Here is a 27881-nt window from a genome sequence, read left to right as displayed (position 1 = left end):
TCATTCAGTCAGGATTTCATTCTTTACAGAGATCTCTCGGAGCTGATGGCCATGCTGACCACTCTCTGCTCTTTGAGGTTTGCTTGTCCTCTTCAATTTACTGGAAAGATTTCCTGTTTGGAGAAATGAGATTTTCTTGAGAAATTTGAGGTGTTCCACTTATTTCCAAGAGCATGCAGTTCAGAGTCTGTCATGGAGGACCCACAGCTACAGACACTACTAGTAAGGAAGCCTGAAACCAGCTTCAAGCATCCCTGGTGCTGTGTGAACTGGAAGGAGATGGTGAGAAGGAGTCGTCCTGGGTGGGGGAATGAGGCCAGTTGGGGGCAGTCTTAAGCTGTGTGGACAGATGTGTGGGATGTAGAATGCTGGAGATAATGAATCATCAATGTGACTACAAAGTCTAACTCAGAGATGCTGGGAGGACAGGGGGAGGACTGGCCTGGATAAAAGGCTCAGAGATGATCTGGAAAGTTCCTGGGAGAGCATGGGGCCAAGAACAGAAGCCATGGCGAATATGTGTGGACCAATTTAGCAGTTAGGAAGTCATATCAGAAAAGGCAGTGGGAAGGGCAGCAGATAAGGGACCCTCAGAGATATGAGGCTCAGCCCTAGGTGGGAGGCTGCCTGCAGTGAGGGGCAGGTGTGACTGGTGGTTTGGACCTTCTTGGGTCTGGTCACAAGGGACAGCAACAGCCACAATGTATATGTTTGACAGCAGCTTCACCTGCCCTAGTTATTCCTGAGAAGGAGGGACAGCCTCTTGCTCAGTTAGGTTGAGAAGGAGAGGAAATACCCATATGTGGCCCATGACGCCTCAAATCTGGACTTGATAGACCAGGGTGTCCCTGCATTGACAACCACCAGGAAACTCCTGTGGGGCTCACAGCTAGTCTACCCAGGAACTGTGTCACCTGCTCTTTCAGAGAGCTGTTCACAAGGCCTGTGCATCTCTTGAGTGGATGTTTTACTTTTCTTCATAGTAAGATAATCCCAGAACTGGGATCCACTTATCTATTATTCCAGTTTACCTGAAAATTTTCCAATTTTTTTGAGGATTTTGTCCAGAACTGATAAACTTTCATAGGGATCATTTTTTGAGTTCTTTTTGTCTGTGGGGAAAAAAAATAAATACAATGATTAAGCTTTGGTAAGTAATTAAGGCATAATTCCAAAAGTCTTTTCTTTAAAACTGAGGAAGCAGCATCCTGTGCACAGCGTCGTGATGGTTGCATAGCCTCACGCGAGGCCCTCAAAACATCCTTTCCTTCCTTGAGCCCAGAACCGAGAACGTGTGGCTTGTGCTCAAGCCTGGGTGGAAGCGTACACCTTCATACTTTCTCTCTACGCTCAGAGGATGTACTAGCGAGAAACTACTCTGTCACTTGGGTGTAGGAAGGGCCCTCGTTCCTCGTATTGAGCGCCATTTCCTCCTATGGAGCTAATGCTCCTGAGTGATTGGACCTGTCCTTGGACCTGGACACAGCTCACAAGTGGGTGACTTCCTGCCCTGCCTTCTGTCAAGCCCTTTCTACCAGTAATTGTGTGGACTGGTCCTGTTGCTGGGGAAGAGGAACAGTGTGGGGTTGCACAGGGCTGGGAGGGACTCTGCATGTGCCTGGTCCGAGGGCCAACTCCAGTCCGACAGAGTCAGGGTGGAGGTGGGCTCACCTTAGAGTCAGAGTCACTCCTCCTTTGGGCATGACCTTCACTGTGCCCTGCAGCGCATGCTCCTTCTCCTTCCTTACCCTTCTACTCTCAAAGGGTATCAAGAAGATCCACCTCCCTTTAGTTTTCCCAAAACTCCTTGGAACACTTAAGAAAAACCTTTAAGTTTAGCACATTTATAGTTGTTGAACACATGAATAATAACTAGTCGGGTCTTCCATTGGCCTGTGGGTTCTTGGGGTAGAACAACCCCTTGTTTATCTATCAGCACTGAGACGCTCAGTCACTATTGAGTGAGTGAATCTTTTGTTAAAGCTAATATTAATAGGAAATTAATGATTATGGCATAAAATTACATATGCTTCATGGGACACTTAATTTTTAACAGAGCCCAAAGTTGTTGTTTTTTTATAATCCTCACCCAAGGATATTTTTCCATTGATTTTTAAAGACAGTGGAAGAGAGAAGGAAAGGCAGAAAGAAACATCAATGTGAGAGAAACACATCTATTGGTTGCCTCCTACATGCGCCCTTACCAGGGCTTGGGCAGGGGAGGAGCCTGCAACTGAGATACATGCCCTTGATCCAAATCAAACCTTTGGTCCACAGTCCGACACTCTATCTACTGAGCCAAATAGGCTAGGGCAATCCCAAAGTCTTAAACTAAAGTTTAGACAAAGTCAAGATTTCAGGAATGGTGTTATGGACCATGAGGACTTCTCAGATATGCTGGGAACCACACAGGGGAAATTGGCTGTTTTGGCAATCAGAGCATCCTCGAGCTTAGGTTGTCCATTTCCCCCTCTATATTTGCCCTTAATCCTCCTCCACGTACATAAGTAGAAGTGGACATAAAACAAATAGCAACACTTAAAATCTGTGACGTAATCACCAGACCGCAAGCCTCTCCAGGACAGGCACCAGGAAGAATGAACTTAATGTTACCCCTCAGACCTTGAAGCTTTTATCTGGCACACAGTAGTTGCTGGCAAATGTCTATTAAGTAAGTGAGTTATCAATAATGCATACTTGGGAAGAATACTGACTAGTTGTTCCTCTGTAATAGAAGTCACCATTACTATAATGATGATGTTAGCACCTTGGCACTCTCCCTATGTGCCCAGAACTGTTGTGTTTGAATTATCCCCTTGGACCCCTCAGCAATCCTATGCCTATTTTACAGATGCAGGATCTGAGGCAGAGAGAGAGTAATTCACCCCTAGTGAGCCCTGGGGTGGGAGCCTAGGGACCTGTGAGAAACTGTGTGACTAATGCCCCTTTCAAGGACACGTGGAGGATCCTGCACCACAGGGTTCCCTGGAGATACCCAGGGAATGAGCAGCTCTGAGAACTGGTCCTTGCTTTAACTCCAATGCCACCCCCCCCCCCCCACCACCCTTCCTGTCTTTCTCAGGGAGGATTCCATCTGGACTGTTAATTTGCTAGAAATGTTGCCTCTGTAGAACAGTGCAGTGGTATTTTACCTTTCAAGTACAATGGAGCCTTGACTTACCAGTGTCCCGACTAAGGAGTTTTTTGAGATACCAGCTGTCTCTCGGCCGATTTTTTGCTTTGAGTTGACCGAGTAATTTGAGTTAACGAGCTCCTTAATGAGCTCCTTAACCAGCTCGGTCTTAGAACGAATTAGATTCGTAAGTCAAGGCCCCACTGTATTTACTTTTACTTTTTAAAAAATGCAGTCAAACCTTGGCCTGGTGGCTCAGTTGAAAGCAACCACAGGCTACTCTGGTTCCTCCCAAAAGAAGAGTCAAAATTACTTTCTTGAAGAAATAGCTTTTCAAGAAAATAAAAAAAAAACCTAGATAATAAGCTTTCTTTCCCCCCAAATTAAATCTATATCTATAGCTATTATCTATTAACTCTATATCTATCTGTATGTCTATTATCTATCTACCAACCGACCTATCTCTATCATCTATCTCTATCATCTATCTATCTAGATAAATGGCACATAAATTTAGCTCGTGGATTGCTTAATATTATCTGCCAGTTCTTTGGAGAGGGGTATATTTGCATAGCTCCTTGAGAGAAGGTAGGAAACTTGACAGACATTAGTTTTATAATCATTGACTTTTACCCACTCACTTGGGAAGACTTTATGGGGTGCTTTCTGTCTGGGCCCAGCACAGCACCTTTCTGAGCAGTGCCTATCTTGGGTCCTACCTATGGTGCTTCAGACCTCTGGGGAGTGTGGGCTTTGTGGGTCTCCTACAAGGAGCCATGCTCATTGTAATCTGAGTTTCTGAGTTCTCTCGGAGGAGTCACCCTCTGGGAGATGGCTGTTCTCTCAGTGATTCTGGTGTGGATGCAAAATCTGTACTTTTCTAGAATGGAGAAGACAGTGCGGTGGTTTCTGACCCGAGTGGTAAGGGCTGCTATCCCAGTCTGTTCCTTAAACCACTTTCTGTTCAATAAAAAGCATACACAGGGTCTATCTCGTGAGCTTGTTGGGAAGGTAGCATAAAAGATAGCATGTGACAGTGTCAGGCCTATGCACAAGTTCATTATTATCATTGTCATCACGGTATTCAGCCACATGTGGCCCAAGGGTAGTCACAGATCCTTGGATTTGTTTCTCTTAATACAAGGCACTGAAAGGTGCTTTGAGACAGCATTATTATCATTATTATTGTTATTACTATTACTTGCAACAAGGTGCTACTTAAATTTCTATATACATTTTCCTGTCTAGAACAATTAGATTCAAGGCAAAAAATTCATAGATTTCAGCCCATGAATGAGAAAACGGAGTGCTCTGGTGTTACAGCATGGAGGCAACCTGACAAAATTGAACAGACATCAATCTTGGCTCACAAGTGAGAAGAGTCTGAAATGTCACTTTATCTCCCAGACCACAGCCTCTTCAGAGATAGGCTCAAATGATAAATTTGATATTCTAGTGGGTTCTGGATACTGATCACTCAAAAACAACCTTCTGACCGACGAGGTGGGTCTTTCCTGTGGCAGCAGCTGCCGCCACCACCGCCATGGGAACCATGTTTTCAGTCTCCTCAAAAACATGGGCACCACCCTCACTGTTCAGGGCCTGGGGGTCAGGGGCCACATCTGACCACAAGAAGAAACAACACAGAAAAAATAAGGCTATCCTGAGCCTCACTTTATTTCTTAATTAAAATAAAATGGCAAAATATTTACTTTTATTTTTTTTTTTAAGGCAGTCAAACCCTGGCCTGGTGGCTTAGTTGGTTAGAGCATTGTCCTGTATAGTAAAAGGTTGCTGATTTGATTCTCAGTCAGGGCACATACCTAGGTTTGGGGTTCAATTGCCAGTGGGAATGTGTATGGGAGGCAACAGATAGATGTTTCTCTCACTCCCTCACTCTCTTTCTCTCTCTCCCTTCCTCTCTCTAAACATATCCTCGGAGGGTTTTAACAAATGTAGCCAACATTCCGTGGGGAAGCACCTGACTATTTCCCAGGCACTGCTGGCTTGAAGATCTTTGCAGGCAAATGGTGTTTTGGGTCACCCTAAAGTTCACGGTGAAGTCCTGCCTCCCGCTACCTCCGAATGCCACCTAATTTGGAAATAAGGTAATTGCAGATGTAACTAATTAAGATGAGATCATACTGGAGTAGGGTAGTCATAATCCAATATGGCTGGTGTCCTTATTAGAGGGGGAATTTAGACACAGAGGCAGATATACACAGGGAGACGCCACATGATGACAGGGGCAGACATCAGATGATGCACCTACAAACCAAGGAACATCAAAGACTATGGGAAAGCCTCAGAAGCCAAGGACAACATGGGACAGATTCTCCCTCACAGCCTTGAAGGAACCAACCTGCCCTTGACAGAACTGAGAAGCAATTGATTCCTATTGTTCAAACCACCCAGGCTGAGGTTCTTTGTTATGGCAGCCCCAGGAAACAAACACAGATGGAGAAACTGGTTACCACTGCGGGTGATGGGTCTTACATTTGCTGAAAGCTAGCAGTTCCTTGGGAGCCTTGTCATCTGGCAAGGAAGAGAGCCCTTCTGCGTAGGTAGAACACCGCTGAGTGTGCCCTCCAAGAAGTCGGCCCCGCTCCAGCTCCAGCACAATGAGACCCACTACACACACAAGCAACGTGCAGCAAACTTATCTCCAGATCTCAGGACTTTCAGGGATGAGGGCGTCACCTGAAGCAGCAGCTGCTTATACGTTAGCTCTCCACCAACGGGAAGAAAACGGCATTATATCATGACCAAGTTTTCTCTCTCATTCAACAAAAGTTCCATCAACACATGCACTCTGTTTTTACTCTTCTTCTGTTTTAAAGGTTGGTGCCAACCCAATACATTGATTTGATAACCCACTCATGGGTAACCACCCCAGTGTGAAAGCCACTGGCTTGGAGGTGCCCCTCCTTTCTTTGCAAAGGGGTCTAACGAACCAGGTCAGGCTGAGGGGAAACCAGCTGGTGCCCTATTTCCCAGGAAAAGAATGGACTTCTCTCTAGTTGCAGCCATTTCCTGGTCTGATCTCTTCTCTGTTTCTGCCAAAGTTTGTCTTTGGCAGGTGAGGACCTCAGAACCCAGGACCTTTTGCAAAACAGTGCAACACTGTCAAATTGTGTTTGAGTTGCTTGTATAGTTAGTAGAATATTATGGAATTTAGCCTTTTCTCCATGTTCATGAATCTACATTATTGCCACACATTTTCATAGAAACATCTTTGCCAGTCCTTTGCTCAAACGAATCTCAAGGTTGTGACACTTCATTCATTTATTCATTCACCCATTCATTCATTCAGTCAACAGACACCTGCTCTCTACAAAATGCTGGGTGGCATGGAGGACACAGTATTTCCCCCAGGAGGCCACATTCTACTGGGGGTGGCAGTGGACACGCAAACCCAGTGTGGTCGGCGCTGATACCAAGCACAAAAGTGCTATTCCCTCAGGAAACCACGGTCCCACCAGCTACACCTTACATCTTTCCCTTAATTTTTAGGAACCAAGCTAAATTGGGAGCTGTCTTAACACATCCATTTAGCTTTTTCTAAAAATTAAAAGGTCTGACTCAGGCTGAGGAGGAAATAAGAGGAAGCAAAGCACGAATTGCAGATAAGGCTCCCAGGATGGCTTTTGCCAAGGCTCGGACTCAGTTTCTGTGACCCCTCCCCCTGTTGGGGAGGTTGAGATTTCATGTTGCAGTTTTCTTTCCATTAAAAGGGATAAGCCTGTAACGCAATGTCACTAGCTGTCCGTGGGCTTGTGTGCCACTCTGCCGTTCCATTCACCTCTGACAACTAACTTGTTCTGGGCAATCATCTGGCTCTGGTATTCTGTTATCCTAAGTGCATCACAAATCCAAAATAGACTGTTGCAGAGCAAAAGGAGAGGGAATCAATGTCTGACTAGGAAGTAGGAAACATTGTATTAGTGTAATGAAAAATATCATCATACTAATCTGAAAATGGTGGCGGTGGCTATGAGGGGAGAACTTTCCAACTTCTCACCGTGCAGACACACTTAAACTTGCCCAGTCTATTTGGCCAGCATGCAGAAACACCTGTTTGAAATGATGGGAAAACCAGCACTCATGGTATGTCAAACAAATTGCAATGAGGTAGAAATTGCTTCGCTATTATTGTTTTACTCAGGAAATCTTTGGATTTACCCCCCTAGTTAACAGGACTTTTTGGGTTCACTATTGCTTCTTACATCCTACTTCTCCAGTCCTCCTGCATTAAATCCTTGATGAAATTTTAATAAACTCCTATCAATGTGTAACTCTCACATTTTTCTAGCAAATGTCAGTCACATCAGTAATGTAAATGAGCTTAAGTTATCCATTAAATTTTTTTTTGGCAATTCTTTTTAGGGAACGAGATCCAAGAATAGTCTGTATACTTAAAGTGATGCTGAATGATTAAAGGCGGGGAGAGTGGGTGGATGGGAAGAGATCAACCAAAGAACTTGTATGCATATATGCATAACCCATGGACACAGACAATAGTGTGGTGAAAGCCTGGGGTAGGGGGTGGAGAGGCAGGGGTGGGCTAGAAGGGGTCAATGAGGAAAAAAGGGGACATACACAATACTTTCAACAATAAAGCTTTTTAAAAAAATGAAACCTAGTAAAGAAATAGACAAAGATATGTTAGTAAATTGAAACAATAAGAAAGCAGATCGCAGTAATCTTTTTATCAGACAGTAAAATCAAGCCTAAAGCACTAAACATGACAAAGAACTGCTCTTTTTAATACTAAAAGCTAGAGTAAGCTAGAGTTCACAATGAAATATAACAATCATGAAAATCTATGCAGAAAATAGCACAAGAATCAGACTTATAAAGCAAAAGCTGCAGAAAATGCAAGAATACATATACAGAAACATATTTATAATAGGAAACTTTTGTACACTGTTCTCAATAAAAGATTAAGGTGATAAATATAAGGAGAGAGGACACTTAAACAACATAATCAATAAGATAGATATTATAAATGTACACTAAATACCCTTTACATCTCAATAGTAGAGAATATATCTTCTCAAATGCTCATGGAATATTCACATAATTGGTTTTATATTAGGTCAAAAGAAAATGTAAGCCAATTTCAAAGTAGAGCTATTAAAAAGAATATTCTCTGATCACAGTACAATAAAAGTAGAAATTATTAATAGAAACAAAGAGAAAATGCCCTAGGAAATTAGAAAACATTTTTATTAGACAACTTTTAGATAAAAAGGAAGTACAAACTAAACCTATAGAATTTCTGAAAAAATAATCTTACCTAATAATGGACAAACATGGAAATTGACCATCCCTCTGCTACACTCACCAGCCAATCAGGAGAGTATGCAAATTAACCCAACAAAGATGGTGGTTAATTTGCATAGTAGGCACAAAGTGGCAGAGTGAAGACTGAAGGCTCCATCTAGAGCCGTGAAGACTGAAGGCTCCGGAGTGAAGGCCTGGGTCCTGGGTGCCAGAGGAAAACTGGAGCCGGCAGCCAGGGGAAGGGAAGGCCTATTGCACGAATCTCTTCATGCAACGGGCCTCTAGTGTTAATTAAAATACTATGTATAAAAATCTATGGGATATGTTTAAAGGAGCAGAGCACCAAACACTTATTGGTAAAATAAAAAATTACTCAGCTCTAAAACCTAGAATGAGGGCAACAAAGTGAACTGTAAGAGAGCATAAAGAAGGAAGAATTAATGATAAAGACAGAAATTAAAGAGGTGCAGAATGGAAATGTAGTGGAGTTAATTTGTTAAAACCCTGGATTTTGGAAAAATTTATAAACCAGAACAACTACTAGCTTAAGTGATCATGGAGGAAAAAAAGCATAAGTTTAAAAAATAAGAAATAACAAGAGGGAAATAGCAATGGAAACAAATGGCATTTTAAAATTCACAAGACAATTTGAAGATCTCCATGCAAATACATTTGAAACATATAAGAAATAGATAATTTTCTCGGGAAATATATCGATTGCTAAAATTGACCCCATTTGATTAAGAAAGCTGAAATTAATCACTTATCCTAGGAAAAAATATAAAACATTCTAAGTAAGTACCCTAGGGGAAAAATAACAAGATAAGATGGATTCACAGGGCATTTCTAACAAATCTGAAAAGACCAGATGGTTCCAATGCTCTAGAAAATTTCTAAGAGAATCAAAAAGGAAAAAAAAACACCTTTTAATTCTATATTATAAAGCAGGTATAACACTGACACTTCAACCTGATAAAGATTGTACAATAAAACTACAGACAAATGTGACTTGTGACTTGTGTATTTAGGTGCAACAATCCTAAATAAAGTATTAAGCAGAATGAAATACCATTTTAAGAAAATAATCAACATGACCCAGTGGTGAAACGCAAGGTGGGTTCAATATTAGAAAATTTTGGGAGAGAAACCAAGATGGTGGCATAGGTAAACACCAGAGTTTGCTGCCTTGAACAACAATTCAAGAATACAACTAAAAAATGGAATGGACATCATCCAGAACCACAGGAAGGCTGACTGAGTGGAAATTCTACAACTAGAAAGAAAGAGAAAAGCATACCGAGACTCAGAGGAGGTGCAGTGCGGAAGTAAAATACTAAGGTACAGAGGCGCACACGGAGCGGGCTGGTGGCTGAGGGCGCAGTTGTCATTTTCAATCGGGAGGGAGTCTCAGGCTCTGAGCTCCAGTTCCGGGCAAGTCTCCAGACTCATACGGGAGAAGCAGGACTGTCTGGCATCGGTTGGAACTTGAGGGCAGCTTTCTCTCAGAGGGGCTTGCAGTGATTGCAGAGACACTGGGAAGCGGGGCCTCTGAGAGCAGCCAGAACTGCTAGCCCCGCCCTGTTGATCCCATGGGACCCGCCCTGCCCAAGCCCTGCAGGGAAGCTTTTGCTGGATAGCCTAAGGCAGAGGCTAGATTAGCACCTCCCTAGAGATCCAGGAGCTAGGGTACCCAGAGGTCAGAGTGGGACCATCCAGTTTGCAGCTCCGTGGAACCATAAAGGACACACTCAGGGGGCAGACTCAGTGAGCACCAAAGCCCCACTGAAGCAAGTCTTGCCCCACTGCAGACACAGCTGATTCTCACTGCCAATTGGCCTGGAGGTCAATTCCTCCCAGTGATACCTACAACAATCAAGGCTTAACTACAACAAGACTGTGCACAAAGACCACAAGGGGGTGCACCAAGAGTGTCCTCCTCAGGTAACTGGGGAGGCTGAACCACTGGGCCCTAGAGGACACTTAGCACAGAAAACCACTTTATCAACACAGGGAAGCATAAAAAATGTGGAGACAAAGAAAAAGGACACAAATGACAGAAATGGAGGAAAGCAAACTACTGGATATAGAGTTCAAAACCACACTTTTAAGGTTTTTCAAGAATTTTCTAGAAACCGCAGATAAACTTAATGAGACCTACAAGAAATCTAATGAGACCCTCGAGGTTGTGATGAAGGACCAACTAGAAATTAAGCATACACTGACTGAAATAAAGAATATTATACAGACTCCCAACAGCAGACTAGAGGATCACAAGAATCAAGGCAAAGATTTGAAATACGAAGAAGCAAAAAACACCCAACTGGAAAAGCAAAATGAAAAAAGAATCCAAAAATACGAAGATAGTGTAAGGAGCCTCTGGGACAGCTTCAAATGTACCAACATCCGAATTATAGGGGTGCCAGAAGAAGAGAGAGAGCAAGATATTGAAAACCTATTTGAAGAAATAATGACAGAAAACTTCCCCTACCTGGTGAAAGAAATAGACTTACAAGTCCAGGAAGTGCAGAGAACCCCAAACAAAAGGAATCCAAAGAGGACCACACCAAGACACATCATAATTAAAATGCCAAGAGCAAAAGACAAAGAGAGAATCTTAAAAGCAGCAAGAGAAAGAAAATCAGTTACCTACAAGGGAGTACCCATACGACTGTCAGCTGATTTCTCAACAGAAACTTTGCAGGCCAGAAGGGAGTGGCAAGAAATATTTAAAGTGATGAATGCCAAGAACCTACAACCAAGATTACTTTATCCAGCAAAGCTATCATTCAGAATTGAAGGTCAGATAAAGAGCTTCACAGATATGAAAAAGCTAGAGGAGCTCATCACCACCAAACCTCTTTAAGAAGAGGAAGAAGAAGAAAAAGGTAAAGATACAAATTATGAACAACAAATACACATCTATCAACAAGTGAATCTGAAAATCAAGTGAATAAATAATCTGATGAACAGAATGAACTGGTGATTATAATAGAATCAGGGGCATAGAAAGGGAGTGGACTGACTATTCTTGTGGGGGGGGGGGAAGGGAGAGGGGGATGCGGGAAGAGACTGGACAAAAATCGTACACCCATGGATGCAGACAGTGGGTTGGGAGTGAGAGAGGAGTGTGGGGTGGGAACTGGGTTGAGGGGAGTTATGTGGGGAAAAAAGAGGAACAACTGTAATAATCTGAACAATAAAGATTTAATTAATCAAAAAATAAAATAAAATAAAATCTTGCTACATCATATTAATAGAACTAAAAACGAGGTTATCTCCAAAGATGATGAAAAAGACTTTGACAAAATGTAAAGGAATTTATGGATACTTTCTTTACATGTGAATATACATAAATCTCTCTTACAGCCAGAATTTTACTTATTGGGTAAATACCAGAGGCATTTCTACCAAAATCATGAGCAAGGCAATGATGCCCACTAACTATACTACAGCTCAAGAGCTAAAGGTAATTAAAGATGAATAATTTTAACTACAAAAATATTGAAATATTTTTTGCATGAAAAATTCAGAAACAGTTACAAGACAACTAACAACCCCCCCCAAAATTTGTCACATATATCTCAGACAAAGGTGTAGTATTCTTAACATATAAAGTACTCGACATTGAGGATAAAAGACCAAAAACTTAGTGGAAAAATAAACATAATGAACAGAAAATTCACAAAAATTATATAAAAACGAATATGAAAAAAAAATGAACACAATGAACAAACATGATATAAAAAGCCATTAAATATATGTTAGTCAAACTCACTAATAATTATAGAATTTCAGATTAAAAGAACACTTAAATATCACTCTTCACTCATAAGTCTGCTGAAAGTTTAGCAGTATGAGAACACACCATTGGGAAGGCTGGGGGGAAGACTTTCCTGTCCTCTGTCTCTCCCACTTCCTGCAGAGTGCAGGCAGGAGTGATCACCAGTGTGCATTTACTACTATTGAAAATTCTGTCCTCTCTGCTGGAAGAGAGATGTGACTCACCGTGATCCTCGGGACCACCGACTTGGTAACTGTCGTTAGCACTGGACTCTTCGAAGGAAAACATGGGGGAAAGGAGAGACACATTCTTGATTACACACTTATGAACATCTTGGCCCGTACTTCATTGTAAAGGTTAAAGAAGGGGGAGGTGGGAAAAGAGTAACCAAAGAATTTATATGCATATATGCATAACCCATGGACACAGACAGTAGTTCAGTGAAGGCCTGGGGAGGGTGCAGGAGTGGGGAGGAGGACATGAACAGGGAAAAATAGGGGGACATCTGTAATACTTTCAACAACAAAGATAAATAAATTAAAAAAATAAAAGGTTAAGTTGAAAGTTAATATTGTTTTTTACGTTTTATTAGAAAATGTGTTTTGGAAAGTTATGTAAATATGAAGTTAGGTACCCTATGACTATTAGTCATTCATTTTTTGACCCAGCTATCCCAATTCTAAGAATTTACCCTGGAGGTCATCTCCAACAATAAGAAAATACAGATGCACCAGGTTATTTCTTTATTTGCATATGTGAATGCTTCTCCCTATTGACACAGAGGCCGCAGTCTCCTACACGTCTCCCCAGGAGCCCCTGTGTCCCAGAGCCCAGCTGGAGGTAGGCCTTGCACTTCACTCCCATCACTCCCTCCCACCCAGACCTCTTGGTGCTGAGAGGCTGGAGACTCCCCTGCACTTACTAGACTAACTTAATTAACTATGTGCAAAATGCTTTGAGACACCCCTGGGCAATGTGCTGGGTACGTGCAAAGCATTACTGTTATGATGCAGTAACATTCCCTCTAATGAGCAGAGACACTCTGCTGAGAGACCCTTGGAAGAGCCAAGATGAGTCAGTGCAGGCCATTGATTAGAATGCTGCTTGTATGTTCCTGGGAGATGATTAAGGGACAGGCAGATGGCACACCACAATCCAACATGGAGAAAACCAGCAGATTTGGCATTCCAAGGGACAACTCTCTGAAATGGCCTGAATGCCTAAGAATAGGGAATTTACAAATGCTGTTCATGACTCTTGGGAGTTTACTTATTGGTTATACTAGTTTTTTGCTTTATTTATGACTAGAGGCCCAGTGCACAAAATTCATGCACTTGGGGGCAGGGAGGGGAGGTGGGGGCATCCCTCAGCCCTGCCTAAGCCGTCGGTCAGACATCCTTAGCACTGCCGTGGAGGCGGGAGAGGCTCCCACCACCGCCGCTGTGCTTGCCAGCATTGAGCATCTGCCCCTGGTGGTCAGTGCGCATGATAGCGACCGCTCATTCTGCTGTTCGGCCTATTTGCATATTAAGCTTTTATTATATAGAACTTACTTGGAAGATCATCTTTGGTCTCACTTATTCCCCGTTCAGCAATTGTGCAACAGACAGGGTACAGGTTGCTCAATTCTGATCTTATCTGATCTAATCTGATCTTTTCTTTGTTTAAAAGCCTATGCAGACTTCTGGTTGCCTTTAGAATAGAGTCCAAAGTACTCAATATGATCCACGGGTCATGACCTGTCCCTGCTCTCATTTAACTTCATCTCTCACCGCTCTTCTCTCCCAGCTCTGGGCTCTACACCGGACTAGTTATTGCAGCACTATTTGTCATTGCAGAAAATTAAAACATGTGAAAAGATCACACACCGATAATAGGGGCTCCAACTACGGTTCATATACACGGTGGTATACTTTGCAGTTGTAAAAAAAAGAGGAAGATCTCTATCAGGTGATATTGAGTGATTTCCACTTTACAGTGTTAAATCAAGAGAGTGAAGGGTGTGTACCCCTCATGTAACAAAGTAGGGGTATATGAATATGCATGTATCTCCTCATCTGTGCAAAAGAAAATACAGGAAGGGTAGAACAGAATGAATGAGATAGGTCACCTATGGAATTGATTGGGTGATGGGCCAGTGGTAATTTTATATATATACTAGAGGCCCAGTATTTGTGCACATGTATGGTCCCTAGGCCTGGCATGCGATCAGGGCTATCTGCCCCTCACCGCCACCCACCCCAGTTCCCTGTTTGCCATCAGGCAATTGAAGCCCAATGACCAGGGGAAGGAACAATGAGGTCAGCCGTTCCCACTTGCTCACTGGCCCTGGGCCCCCCAGCGGGTTGTCCTCTATGTGTGGGGCGACTGATGGGGCGGGGGTCTTGGCCTGGCACCACCCGTGTCCCCCGCCACCTACCCCCAGTTCCCCGTTCGCCATCGGGTGATGGGAGCCTGCTGGCTGGGGAAAGGGACAGAGAGGTGGTCAGTGCACCTCATAGTGACTGGTCGAGCGGTCGTGCTGGATGTTCCTCCATTACATTTTGCATATTACCCTTTTATTATATAGGATACTTTTTTCCTATAATTGTGACTTTAAAAACCATGGTAATGCTTCATGTATTCCAATATAAATCAACATTTAAAATCAACAGGATGTGGAAACCAAAAAGAGATGAATCAGTAACAAATGACCCTGACTTTATTAGAATGAGTAACGCACAATGAATGAACAGGCAAGGAAGCAAAGAACCACTGTGGGTAGCTTCGGAAAACAGTATGTTACTATAGACTGTGAGACTAAAGATGAAAAACTACCCACAAACACTGTTCTCCTGTTGGTAAATCTGATTTTCTTGGGAGTGTGGGATAACAATCCTTGAGCTCTACGACTAAGCAAATGGTTAAATATATTGTGGAAAACGGAAGCCAGGTTTCTAACAAAGAAGGACTAGAAGGAACCCTGAGAGAACCCTGCGCTGCTGGGGTGGGATCAGAGGTAGCAAGTGGTTTCAGAGAAAGGAAGGAGGGAAGGAGAGAGGCAGAGAACTCAGTATGATGTATCTGTGTGTACATCTGTGTGGTCTGTGTGTGCACGCATCTGTGTATGCCTGTGTGTGTGTGTGTGCATCTGTGTGTACATCTGTGTGTGCATGCATCTGTGTATGCCTGTGTGTATCTGTGTGTGCATCTGTGTGGTCTGTGTGTGCATGCATCTGTGTATGCCTGTGTGTGTCTGTGTGCACGCATCTGTGTGTGCCTCTGTGTCTGTGCGTGCGTCTCTGTGTGCTCATATGTTTCCAGCTCCGTCTGCTGGGAAAGCCTGGAAGCAATGCCATTCTACTGGATTTACTCAGCACCCAGTTCTTGGCTTTTAAGTGCAGCTCTTCGGTAAAAGAAGCCAGACTCCAGGACTGAGACAGGGATGGTACAACAGGCCCTAGAACACCTCATGGTGCCAGAAAGTGAGGATGTGCTCAGAAAGGACGGGGCATGTTAAAAGGACAGAGGAACAAAATGCAAGGGACATGCAAGGCAAATATGGGATAATTTGGACAAGAAAACAATGACACTGGTTTTCATTTCAGCAAATTGTCTGCTGGAGGGATGCATTTCCTCCACTTCTGGTGGAGGAGGGGAGGGGGGGGGGTAACCTGGGAGGGCACTCTCCATTTCCTGACCCCAGGGGAGGAGCAGTGACTTAACTGAAACGTTGGGAGGGGATGGGCAGTGTGACAGCGCCTTCCTTGCCCTCTGGCATCCACCTGCCTGCAGGGACAACATTCCTGCCTGCTCCTCTAGGTGTACTTTTTCCAGGGCCAGATCCTTGGACAGGGATGGGAGGGAGGCTGGTGGTCTCTGGGCCTTGACAGAGACTGAAAATCTGTCTGACCTGGTGAAACAGCCATGCTCTGCAACCCCGCTTTTCACCCTCCAAAAAGGAGCCGTCTCCATCTGCCTCTGTCGGGCCCCTCTGGGCTCCCCACTAAGCTCTGAACTCAGGCAAGGGAGTTACCGGGTTGCATTTACCATTATTGGGAATTTTGTCCTCGTTGCTAGGAGAGAATTGTGCATTATCTGGCGGTTCAGCACCAACTGGCTCATCCTCATCAGTGTCCGTATCTTTGAAGAAGAACATGGAAAAAAATGAGGAAATGTTTTCTTGATTACACACTTATAAACATTTTGGCCCATAATTTATTTTAAAACGTTAGGGTGGAATGCTAATAGAGTTTCCATTGGAAATGTGTGTTGGAAAGTTAATGTGTAACCAGAGAGTCAGGCATCACCTGAGTGCCTTGAACCAGCAGTTGGGTCTGGGCGGATGTTGGTGAGCTAGTGCCAGGACTTAGAATTTATGCCTGGATGCAAACTTTCAAGAAAAAGCTGGACTTCCCAGCTGCTTTGTGCATTTTCACGCTCTGTGTGTAGATTTCTGGTGCCCGGCTTTCTCCTTAGCAGGTGTCAACCAAATATTCTATCTTGGTTCTCAGTGCGCTACTTTATTATGTTCATTTTGAACAACATGAAGCTGTATTTTTGGAAAAGTATGTTCTTTGCTTTTATTCTCAGCAGTGTGTGGCCTTGGGCATGTCCTTTTTCAGACCTTAGTTTGATCCCATCAAATGGGGTCATGGTCACTGCCCTGCTCTCTACGAAGCTTAGGTGAGCATCACACATGCTGGCTTATGGGAAGTTCCCATTTTCCTGTGCCCCCTGTGTCCGCAGTGATGGAGCCCCTCTTGTGCACATGCACCCCAGAGAACACCTCAAAATGAAGGGAACTTGTCTCTGTCGGTCTAGCTTTGACCTTCCCAGTCTCCGGCAGGTTATGGAAATGGTTTGGGACAACCGCCTCTTTCACATCTCCATTTGCTTTTGCCCCAGAAGAACCTGGCCTTAAGAATGTGAAGATGATGGGATTGTGCATTTAATACCATAGGCCCCTAGGAACAAATGTAATTATAGGGTTAAAAAACATATACTTGCTTTTTTCCCCCTTGAACAATGCTTGTGGTGGTGTTGTTGCTGTCCTGGGTGTTTCCGCCCCGGATGATTTATTCGGATTCAATATCTCTTGGACTAGAATTTCATCTTGGGAAAAGCACACAGGACACGTTAAAGCCAGTGATGCAGAACCCACACCCTTTGGCTCTCTAAACAGACCCAAGGCAGTCTGTGAATGTAGTGACTGGCAACAGGAAGCCAGGGACTCCATGGACACGGGAGTTGGCTGCCTAAAGAATCTTGTCTGCGGTGGGGAGACCACTGTCTTTCTAAGTAATTTCTGGAAACCTGAAACCATCCAGATTCCTTGGACAATAAACATTGACTCCCAAAGATACGAGGCTGGAAACCTGGCCCCACATCTATATATATATAAAAGGCTAATTTTTAAGTGTCCCTTTCACCATCCCACTGGTCGCTATGATGCTCACTGACCACCAGGGGGCAGATGCTCAATGCTGGAGCTGCCAAGCTGCAGTGACTTGACAGTGGCGGTTCTCAGGTGACACACCTCGAAACCAGAGAGCAGGGAGCCCGATTCCTTATCAGGCAGCGCAATTCCACCTTCGGCCATGGGTTATGTTGTTGCTAGGGTACTGTTCCCCTGAATCTGCTTTACTGCACACTTGCATTTGCATTCCACACCCTGTACGACAGCAACTTTGCAGAGTGCCCTCTTGCCCTCTTGCATGTCAGAGAGCTGGTTTCGGCCCGATCCCTGCAGGCCAGTCCATGGGACCCCACCTGCCAGAAAGACCCTGCTCACTCCACCACAGTGCGGCCCCAGGTGCAGCTGGCCGAGGAGGGACCAGAGGAGGTTGGCTCCAGGGCATTTCTGGCCCATCTCGCCCAGTCCTGCCCTGCCAGCCACCTTCTAATTAATTTCCTTTCAATGTGCACGAATCCGTGCACCAGGTCACTAGTGGATCATAATTCTTTCTGATCCTGTCGTCATCCTGTTCTTTCCGAGTCTTTCCCTAAGCTGTCCTCTTGTAGGCGCGAACAGTGTTCCTGATGTCTACATCATACAGCATGGTTTTCTCCTTTACATCCTTCTGGCTCCTCCTAGGAGATTATAACCTAAGAATCCAGGGCTTTGTGCCAAACAGAGCTGAGCCACATTCTGGTTCTACTCTTATCGGAATGTGATCTTAGACATGTTGTCTCTCCCATCTTCAGTTTTCTCTTCTGTAAAATGGGGTCTGTATTTCATTGGGCTTTTTATGAGGTTCAAATAAAGCAGTGAATGTAGGAAATATGCTCCTGAACTGTGGTGGAGGCTGAATATATAAATGGCAGATGTGATTTATATTCTCTGCAACACAATGGTCACATTTTTAGCTTTTCCCTGTTCAGTATGATGTTAGCAGTGGTTTGTCATATATGGTGTCATAATAGTGGTCTTTATTACGTTGAGGTATGTTGCCTCTATTCCCACTTTGCTGAGAGGTTTTTTTTAAAATCATAAATGAATGCTGGATTTTATCAAATGCTTTTTCTGTATCTATTGATATGATCACATAATTTTTATCCTTCATTTTATTTATGTGGTGTAGCATGTTAATTGGTTTGTGGATATTTAACTAACCTTGCATCACTGGAATAAATGCCACTTGATCTTTTTAAAAAAATATCTTTTTACTGATTTCAAAGAGGAAGGGAGAGGGAGAGAGAGAGAAACAGCAATGATGAGAGAGAATCATTGATCAGATGCCTCCTGCATGGCCCCTACTGAGGACTGAGCCCGAAACTGGGGTATGTGCCCTGACCAGGAACTGAAACATGACCTCCTGGTTCATAGGTCAACGCTCAACCATTGAGCCACACCAGCTGGGCTCCACTTGATCTTTTTAACATATTACTGAATTTGGTTTGCTAATATTTTGTTGAGGATTTTTGCATTTATGTTCACCAGGGATGTTGGCTTATAATTTTATTGTAATGTCTTTGTCTGGTTTTGAAGTGAGGAAAATGGTGGCCTCTTAAAATGAGCTTGGGAGCCTTCCCTCCTCTTGAGTTTTTGGAATAGTTTGAGAAGGATAGATGTTAATTGTTCGTTGGGTGTTTGCTAAAGTTCACCTGTGAAGCCTTCCAGTCCAGGACGTTTGTTTGTTGGGATTTTTTTTTATTATTAATTTGCTTTCATTGGTAGTAAATTGTCAGTCAAGATTTTCTGTTTCTTCTTGTTTTAGTCTTGAAAGATTACATATTTCTAGGAATTTATCAATTTATTCCAGATTGTCCAATTCATTGGCATAAAATTGTTCATATTATTTTCTTATAACCCTTTGAATTTCTCTGATGTCAGTTATCACTTCTCTTTCATTTCTGATTATATTTATTTGGATCCTCTCTCTTTTTTTCTTGATGTCTGGTTAAAGGTGTATATATCAATTTAGTTTATCTTTTCAAAGAACCAGCTCTTGGTTTCATTGATCTTACATATTGTGGTTCTTTTTTAGACTCTGTTTCATTTATTTCCACTGTGATCTTTATTATTTCTTTCCTTCTACTCACTTTGGGATTTGTTTATTGGTTTTTTTCTAGTTCCTTCAGGTGTAAGCTTAAATTGTTTATGTAAGATTTTTCTTGTTTCTTGAGCTAGGCCCGTATTACTATGAATTTCCCTCTAAAACTGCTTTTGCTATGTCCCATAGTTGTGTTTTTATTTTCATTTGTCTCAAGGTATCTTGATTTCTTCCTTGATCTCATTGTTAGCACATCCATTGTTTAGTAACATGTTATTTCACCCCCATATGTTTGTGTTGTTTATTTTTATTACTGTAATTAATTTCTAGTTTCATACCATTATAATAGAGAGGATGCTTGATATGATTTCAATCTTCTTAAATTTATTAAGACTTGTCTTGTGTCCTATCCTGGAAAATTTTCCATGTGCACTTGAAAAAAGAAAAAGGATATCCTATTGCTTTGGGATGAAATGCCCTAAAAATATCAATTAAATCCATCTGGTCTACCAGTAATTGTAATTTAAGGCTGCTGTTTTCTTATTGATTTTTTGCCTGGAAGATCTATCCATTGATGTCAATGGGGTGTTAAAGTCCCCTGCTATGACTGTAGTACTGTTGATCTCTCCCTTATGCCCATCAATATTTGCTTTATATATTTAGGTGCTCCTATGTTGAAGCATCTAAAAATATTGATCTATTTATCCTTATGCAATGTCTTTCTTTGTCTATTATTATAGTCTTTGTTTTAAACTTTATTTTATCTGATATAAGTATTGCTAAGCCACCTTTTTTTCCCCCATCCCATTTTCATTCCTTTTCCATCCCTTTATTTTCAGTCTGTGTGTATCATTCGCTCTGAGGTAGGTCTCTTATAGACAGTGTATATAGGGGTCTTGTTTGCATACCATTCAGCTATCCCACATCTTTTGATTGAAGCATTTAACCATTTACATTTAAAGTGATTACTGATAGGTACATAGCTATTGCCATTCTATTATTCATATTTATGCTCCTTTTCCTCTCTACTTCTTCTTAAAGAAGTCTCTTTAACATTTCTTGTAATACTGGTTTAATGGTGATGAACTTCTTTAGCTTTTTCTTGTCTGGAAAGCACTCAGTCTCTCCTTTCATTTTAAATGATAGCCTTGCTCCGTAGAGTAGTTTTGGCTGTAGGTCCTTGCTTTCCATCACTTTAAATATATCATGCTACCCCCTTCTGTCCTGAAAAGATTCTGCTGAGAAATAAGCTGACGGTAACTATCTTTCTCTTATTGCTTTTAAGATTCTTTGTCTTTTTTTTTTTTAATTAAATCTTTATTGTTCAGATTATTACATTTGTTCCCTTTTTTTCCCCCCCATAACTCCCCTCCTCCCAGTTCCTGCCCCACCCTCCGCCCTCACTCCCCACCCACTGTCCTCATCCATAGGTGCACGATTTTTGTCCAGTCTCTTCCCACATCTCCCACACCCCTTTCCCCCCCAAGAATAGTCAGTCCATTCCCTTTCTATATCCCTGATTCTATTATAATCAAGAGTTCATTCTTTTCATCAGATTATTTATTCACTTGATTCTTAGATTCACTTGTTGATAGATGCATATTTGTTGTTCATAATTTGTATCTTTACCTTTTTCTTCCTGTTCCTCTTCTTAAAGGATACCTTTCAGCATTTCATATAATCCTGGTTTGGTGGTGATGAACTCCTTTAGCTTTTCCTTATCTGTGAAGCTCTTTATCTGACCTTCAATTCTGAATGATAGCTTTGCTGGATAAAGTAATCGTGGTTGTAGGTTCTTGGTATTCATCACTTTGAATATTTCTTGCCACTCCCTTCTGGCCTGTAAAGTTTCTGTTGAGAAATCAGCTGACAGTCGTATGGGTATTCCCTTGTAGGTAACTGAGTTTCTTTCTCTTGCTGTTTTTAAGATTCTCTCTTTGTCTTTTGCTCTTGGCATTTTAATGATGATGTGTCTTGGTGTGGTCCTCTTTGGATTCCTTTTGTTTGGGGTTCTCCGCGCTTCTTGGACCTGTAAGTCCATTTCTTTCACCAGGTGGGGGAAGTTTTCTGTCATTATTTCTTCAAATAGGTTTTCAATATCTTGCTCTCTCTCATCTTCTGGCACCCCTATAATTCTGATGTTGGTACGCTTGAAGCTGTCCCAGAGGCTCCTTACACTATCCTCGCATTTTTGGATTCTTTTTTCATTTTGCTTTTCCGGTTGGATGTTTTTTGCTTCCTCGCATTTCAAATCATTGACTTGATTCTTGCGCTCCTCTGGTCTGCTGTCGGGCGTCTGTATAATATTCGTTATTTCAGTCTGTGTGTGATTAATTTCTAGTTGTTTCCCCAATATAAGATCGAGGGTCTTATTAGTTTTCGTGTAGATCTCATTAAGTTTATCAGCAGCTTCTAAACAGTTCTTGAGAGACCTTAAAAGTGTGGTTCTGAACTCTATTTCTTCCATTGACAATCTTGTCCTGTTTCTTTGTCTCCGCATTTTGTTATGCTTCCTTGGTGCACCCCCTAGTGGTCTTTGTTCGCAGTCTTATAGATAAATCTTGATTGTTGTAGCTAATTCCAGGGAGGGTTAGACCTCCAGGCCAAGTGGCTATGAGAATCAGCTGTGTCAGCAGTGAGAGAACTTCTGTCCTCTAGGGAGGTGCTAATCTAGCCTTTGCCTGAGGCTATCCGGCAAATGCCTCTGTGCAGGGCGTGGGCAGGGCGGGTCGCACAGGATCAACAGGGTGGGCCAGAGAGAGCTGTTATGGCGGCTCTCAGTCCTGTCCCCAGGGGCTCTGCCTCTCTGAGTCCCAGCACCCGCTGCAAAGCTCGGAGAGAAAGCTGCACTCGCGCTGACCGAAGCCAGACAGTCCCACTTCTCCCGTTTGAGTCTGGGTCCCTAAAGACTCGCCCGGATCTGGAGCTCAGAGTCTGCGACTCCCTCCCGATTGAAAACGCCAACCGCGCCCTCCGCCGCCAGCCCGCTCCGCACACTCCGCACCTCAGAATTTGACTTCAGCACTGCGCCTCCTCTGAGTGTCCGTATGCATTTCTCTTTCCTCCTAGTTGTGGGACTTCCACTCAGCCAGCGTTCCTGTGGTTCTGGGTGATGTCCGTTCCGTGTTTTAGTTTCACTTTTGAAGTAGTTGTTCAAAGCAGCAAACTCCGGCGTTAACCTATGCCGCCATCTTGGTTCTCTCAAGATTCTTTGTCTTTAATCTTTGCTATTTTAATTATGATGTGTCTTGGTGTGGGCCATTTTGAGTTCATCTGGTTTGGAACTCTCTGCAGGTCCCAGTCTTATATGCCCTTTTTCTTCACTAGTTTAGGGAAGATTTTGTCATTATTTCTTTAAATAGGTACTCAATCCCTTGCTCTCATTCTTCTCCCTTGTGCACCCTTATGATGTGAATGTTGTTATACTTGATGGTGTCTTGAGACTTCTAAGCCTCAAGAGCAATGCCAGTGTCACACTTCCCTTGGGCTATCTCTCAGACTCTGGGTGAACCAAAATCCTTACTCCAGATCCCATGAACAGGCAGCAGTGGGCATAAATTTCCTGACATTAGCTGGGGGTCAGGACTCCATGCTCTGAGTCCCATGCTCAGAGGACTTCTCTAGCCTCAATTTCTTTAAATATAAAATAGTTGGTTGGAACAGAACTGTGGGCCTTGTCGCTCTGGCCACACAAACACACATGGAATAAGGCTAGTCCAACTGATATCTCTTTTAAGTGTGAAGGACACCTGGGTTTTGATGACTCAGTGAGATAAAGACTTAAAATATCTCAATAATAATTTTATATTGGTTATATGTTGAAATGTCACGAAATAAAATATTATTAAATTAATATCAGTTGTTTTTATTTTTTTGGAAAACAATGGCCAGGAGAAAATTTAAAATGACATCTGTGGCTTGCGCTGTATTTCTTTTTGACAGCCCTGGGTGAGGTTAATGATTCTCAACCTGTCCATGCTTCCAGGTGGGGCTGGATACCAGGGATTTCCAACAAGTTCCCTAGGTATGCAGGCGCTGCTGGTCCATGCACCTCACCTTTCTTAGGTCTAATGGCCTAAAATTCTACATCTTTCTTGGGAGTTTGACTCTTAGATGTAAGCACTCAAGCTATGGGACATGGGGATATGATTCTAGCCTCTAACCAAATCTCCGCTACCTTGTGCAATTTGCCTCAGGTTATTGGGAAACACACATTGACAATCACCCAAGCCCGTCCAAATATGGGCCAGATGTTTGATAATAGGAGGCTCCTTACCAACTAATCCAGGCATATGCTCCTGAGATTTTGATCTGGGTGACATTTCAGTAGCTGGACCTATTGGGGTAATAAAAACCCGAATAGTTTAACAATGTTCGTTGAATTTGCACTAACTTCTTTCTAAATAGACTCTGTTTTGCAGAACCCTGCACAGAGTTCCTGGGTCTGGGTTCTCCTCTGGAAAGTGGAGGGCAAGGTGGCTTTGAGGATGGAATGACACTTTTGCCCGTGTGCTCTGAGCTGATACTTGCAGTGCCCACTGGCACCATCCCTCTAGAAGAGTAAACACTGTCCTTGCTCCAAGGATGACTGTGCTTGTGCAAGTGCTCTGAGGAGAGCAAATGAAAGGGACATGCACATCCTTTTGTAGTAGGCAGGTAGACAGACATGAGCAGAGCTAGGATGGTGGGCCTGGTACAGCAGGTCACCAGGCAGAAAGCCCTGGGTACCTAGCAATGGACAGTTGTAGCCTGGGACCTCACCCTAGAATAACCTTTCCTCCCTTAGCATAGAGCTGTTCATGTGGTTTGGTCTCAACCGTTCGTATCACTGGATGTGGTTTAGACCCCAGAGCTTTCCTCCCTAGAGATAATATCTAGGCCTCAATTGCATTTCAGCTCCAGGCCCTGAAAAGCAGCAAAACGAGACAAGACACCATGCTGACCTCACAACCAGCTACATGAATAATGACCCCCTGCCCTGGCAATGACCAATCAATCAGAGGAGACCCTGACCCTGAAAGGATACCCCTGGAAAGTTGTAGAATATTGTTTTGAAATCTTCCCCTGGAATCGCCCCTAAAATCTCCACCCTTAGAACCCTTAGGAGGGAGTGCCCAGTGTGTTCTCTCTCCTGGGAGCACCCCTAGCTTTTCCCTTCCCCCTCCCTATTCTCCCATGCGTGTCCCTTCACCTTCCTCACTTCGAAGCTCCAAGGGCCCTTCCTTTGCCTCTATAACTTCTTTCCTAAGCCCATTTCTTCTACAAATTACTACTTCTACGTCTGTGATTTTCTAAACAAACTAGAGGCCTGATGCATGAAATTTGTGCAAAGGGCCTTGGCCCTGGCCCCTGGCTGCTCCTATCATGGGCCTCTGCCGCCTCTCCCTCGGCCCCTGCCCGCTGTGGCTTTGTCTGAAAGGAAGGACATCTGGAAGGATGTCTGGTCTAATTAGCATATTACACTTTTATTATTATAGACGTCCTCTTATCGTTTGAGTCTTGGCTCTGAATAATTTCCTAGCCAGAACTCAAGTACCAAGGTTGTTGAACCCAGGTCCTGTTTGACCCCATGGGTCTAATACCTGATGCTGTCCCCACCCCCCCCAACAGTGGCAGGCTGATGAGAGAGGAGACAGCACCCAAGGGCTGGCTAGGCAGGGCCACCTTCCCCTTGCTGCAGCTCAGAGCATTTAAGTGGCGTCTGCAGACGCTGAAGTTCCAACTCTAAACCAATGACAAGGCTGATTTTCAAATGGGTTTAATGATGGACAATCTGCATACCAATTGACTCATCTGCGCACGGAGGGCTTAGAACAATACAGGAAAACGATGTAAAAAGGTCTGTGCTGCGATGACAATCGCTTCCCAGTGTGCTGACCTTCGGTAAATGAAGCAAACAAAAGTACAGTTCTCTTTGGAGAAGACATTAATGCGTCATTAAGAATGGGTACAGCTGCATCGCGCAAGCACTTTGTTAAAAATATTCTTTTCATTTTGTGTCTGTCCCGTAATTATAATGGAAGTATTGTGCAAGTCAGCCAGTAAGCGTATGCAGAAAAATATTTATGTTTTGTAATATCTGCACGGTTTCTAAAGTGTATTGTCAAGTGTAGCTGCTGTATCGGATTTTGCTTGTCGTCACCTCTTACTGACAGTCTCTCACTTTTAAACCGGCCCAGCACCCATGTTATCATGAGACTTGACTATTCTTTCTCCATATTTGCATGGCGCCCATCCTGGCCATGAGGAAGGGCTCACTGTTGAGTTCTGTGGCTGTGAGCCGGTTAATTTGAAGAAATCGAGGCTGTAACTTCCTCCATCACGAGGCCCATGGCTTCTGCTCCCCTTCCTCTCCGCGTGGTTAGGCCAACTGTGTGGCCAATGGCCTCAGTGCCCACCGAGGCAGAAAGATCCCAGCAGCAGAGTAAAGACAACCAATGTTCTTTTGAGAAAACGATTTAGAAACCTCCCCTAGTTGGTCTTTCAAGCTGGGGCAGACCTTGGAGGGAACCTAAGGTTTTCAGTGTCTGACAAGGAGACCAGATCTGGGGAGGCGAGAGGCTGGGTTAGGGCTGCAGCAGGAGCGTCCACTTAATCCCTGGGTGTGGAACTGGGAGCCAGAAAGGCATAAATAGGACTGAACTGGCTGGAGGGATGACAACGGCCTGGAGTGACCACACATCCCTCACCTGTTCGACCCTTCAGCACCCCGGCACCTCAGAGGACACTGTTCTTGGTAAGTGCCGCAAAACAAGTGTCCTTAGGAAAAGAAAGCTGGAAATGTTAGCTTCCTTCATGACATTGTCAGGCCCAGGTGACCCCCTGCCTTCTCACCCAGACCAAGGCCAGGCTGGACTGTCCCCCAGGCCGGTGTGGGTGGGAGGGAGCATGCACCACTGGGCTCCGGGCCAGGACCCACGTGTCCTGCTCTCAGGAGAGCTGCTCAGGGTGACTCTTGTGTTGCTCACCCAACCTTGGGACCTGGGGCTGGGGGACCCTCTCAGGCCTCTTTTCTTGAGCTCCCATCTTTGGTGACCTCTGTGGGAGGTGGAAGGGGGAGAGGGAGTAGGTGGTCTGAACATGTAATTTCTTGGGCAGAAATGGGGGTCATGGAAGTTCCCCCTTTCTGCTGCCTTCTGACCTCTCTACCATTGAGTCATATTCCCAGAAGGCCATCCCCCATCCACTGTTCCACTGTCCCATTTCTCAATACGTTAAGTGGTCAGGACAAAAGGGTCAAAGCCAAAGGCATATGGGTGCTGCTTGTGTGTGATTGGAACCAATCACCTGCAAAAGGACATTCTGAGACCATGGGAGAGATTTGAATATGGGTCAGGTATGAGCCCATATTCAGTCCTTTATAGAATTTTTTGTTACTCTTTTCAGTGTTTACTAGTAAAGACATTGCAGATATGTAAAAGAAAAAGGCCCTTATCTTAGCAAGAAAACATTTTCATGAAATGTTAAGACATCTTGGAGAGGCTAAAATATTACCAGTAACAACAAATGTATACGTGTGTGTGTGTGTGTGTGTGTGTGTGTGGAAAAAAAAGATGGCAAAATGTATATAATTGAAACTGGATAATGGAGGTTATTTATACTATTTCTCTACTTTGGGGTAAGTACAAAATTCCCATAATAGCCCAGCTGGCATGGCTCAGTGGTTGAGCATTGACCTATGAACCAGGAGGTCATGGTATAAATTCCTGGTCAGGGCACATGACTGGGTTACAAGCTCGATGCCCAGTGTGGGGTGTGCAGGAGGCAGCCAATCAATGATTCTCTCTCATCATTGATGTTTCTATCTCTCTCTCCCTCTTCCTTCCTCCCTGAAATCAATAAAAATATCTTTTAAACACACACACACACACACACACACACACACACACACACACAAATTTACATAATAAAAAGTTAGCATACATAATGTATGCTACTCTCCCATGGAGTTCCAGATTTTAAAAAGGGCTTGAACTTACTCCGTTCCCCCGGGAATAAGTGGTAAATGTGGGGAGATGGGGGAGAAGGGACCTGTGGCAGAAAGCCACCACCTGCCTGATGAAGGCCCCAGGGAGGAAGGAGCGTGTTTCCTACCTGCCACACGATCCACTGCGACTGTACCTGAAGACGTGTTAACCGGCTGCTCAGCTTTGTGACAGCAGCACAGCAGCAGGACAAAGAGGGTCGCTCCTCTATTCGCTGCCAT

The 27881-nt window shown here is 43.6% G+C and overlaps 1 protein-coding gene across 1 annotated transcript; it reads right to left on the bottom strand.

Annotated features, from left to right (window-relative positions):
* Positions 1-27881, bottom strand: SPACA7 (sperm acrosome associated 7). Its single transcript, XM_059681089.1, has 6 exons — positions 27770-27881; positions 17190-17294; positions 16230-16322; positions 12425-12472; positions 1032-1112; positions 1-113 (listed from the first exon to the last, which is right to left on the bottom strand). The coding sequence occupies exons 1-6, from the start codon at positions 27879-27881 to the stop codon at positions 1-3; spliced, it is 552 nt and encodes a 183-aa protein (XP_059537072.1).

This window comes from Myotis daubentonii, chromosome 2 (assembly GCF_963259705.1).
Source record: "Myotis daubentonii chromosome 2, mMyoDau2.1, whole genome shotgun sequence".
NCBI lineage: Eukaryota > Metazoa > Chordata > Mammalia > Chiroptera > Vespertilionidae > Myotis > Myotis daubentonii.
This window is presented reverse-complemented; position numbering and strand designations above follow the sequence as displayed.

What these genes read in the sequence shown, in the direction of transcription:
- SPACA7 (XM_059681089.1), bottom strand. Translation starts at nt 27,881, where the DNA reads ATGGCAGCGAATAGAGGAGCGACCCTCTTTGTCCTGCTGCTGTGCTGC. An exon ending in ATTGTTCAAGGGGGAAAAAA is followed by an intron (nt 16,323 to 17,189) that starts GCAAGTATATGT and finishes TCTTCTTCAAAG; the next exon opens with ATACGGACACTGATGAGGAT. An exon ending in AAAAATTGGAAAATTTTCAG is followed by an intron (nt 114 to 1,031) that starts GTAAACTGGAAT and finishes TTCTCCAAACAG; the next exon opens with GAAATCTTTCCAGTAAATTG.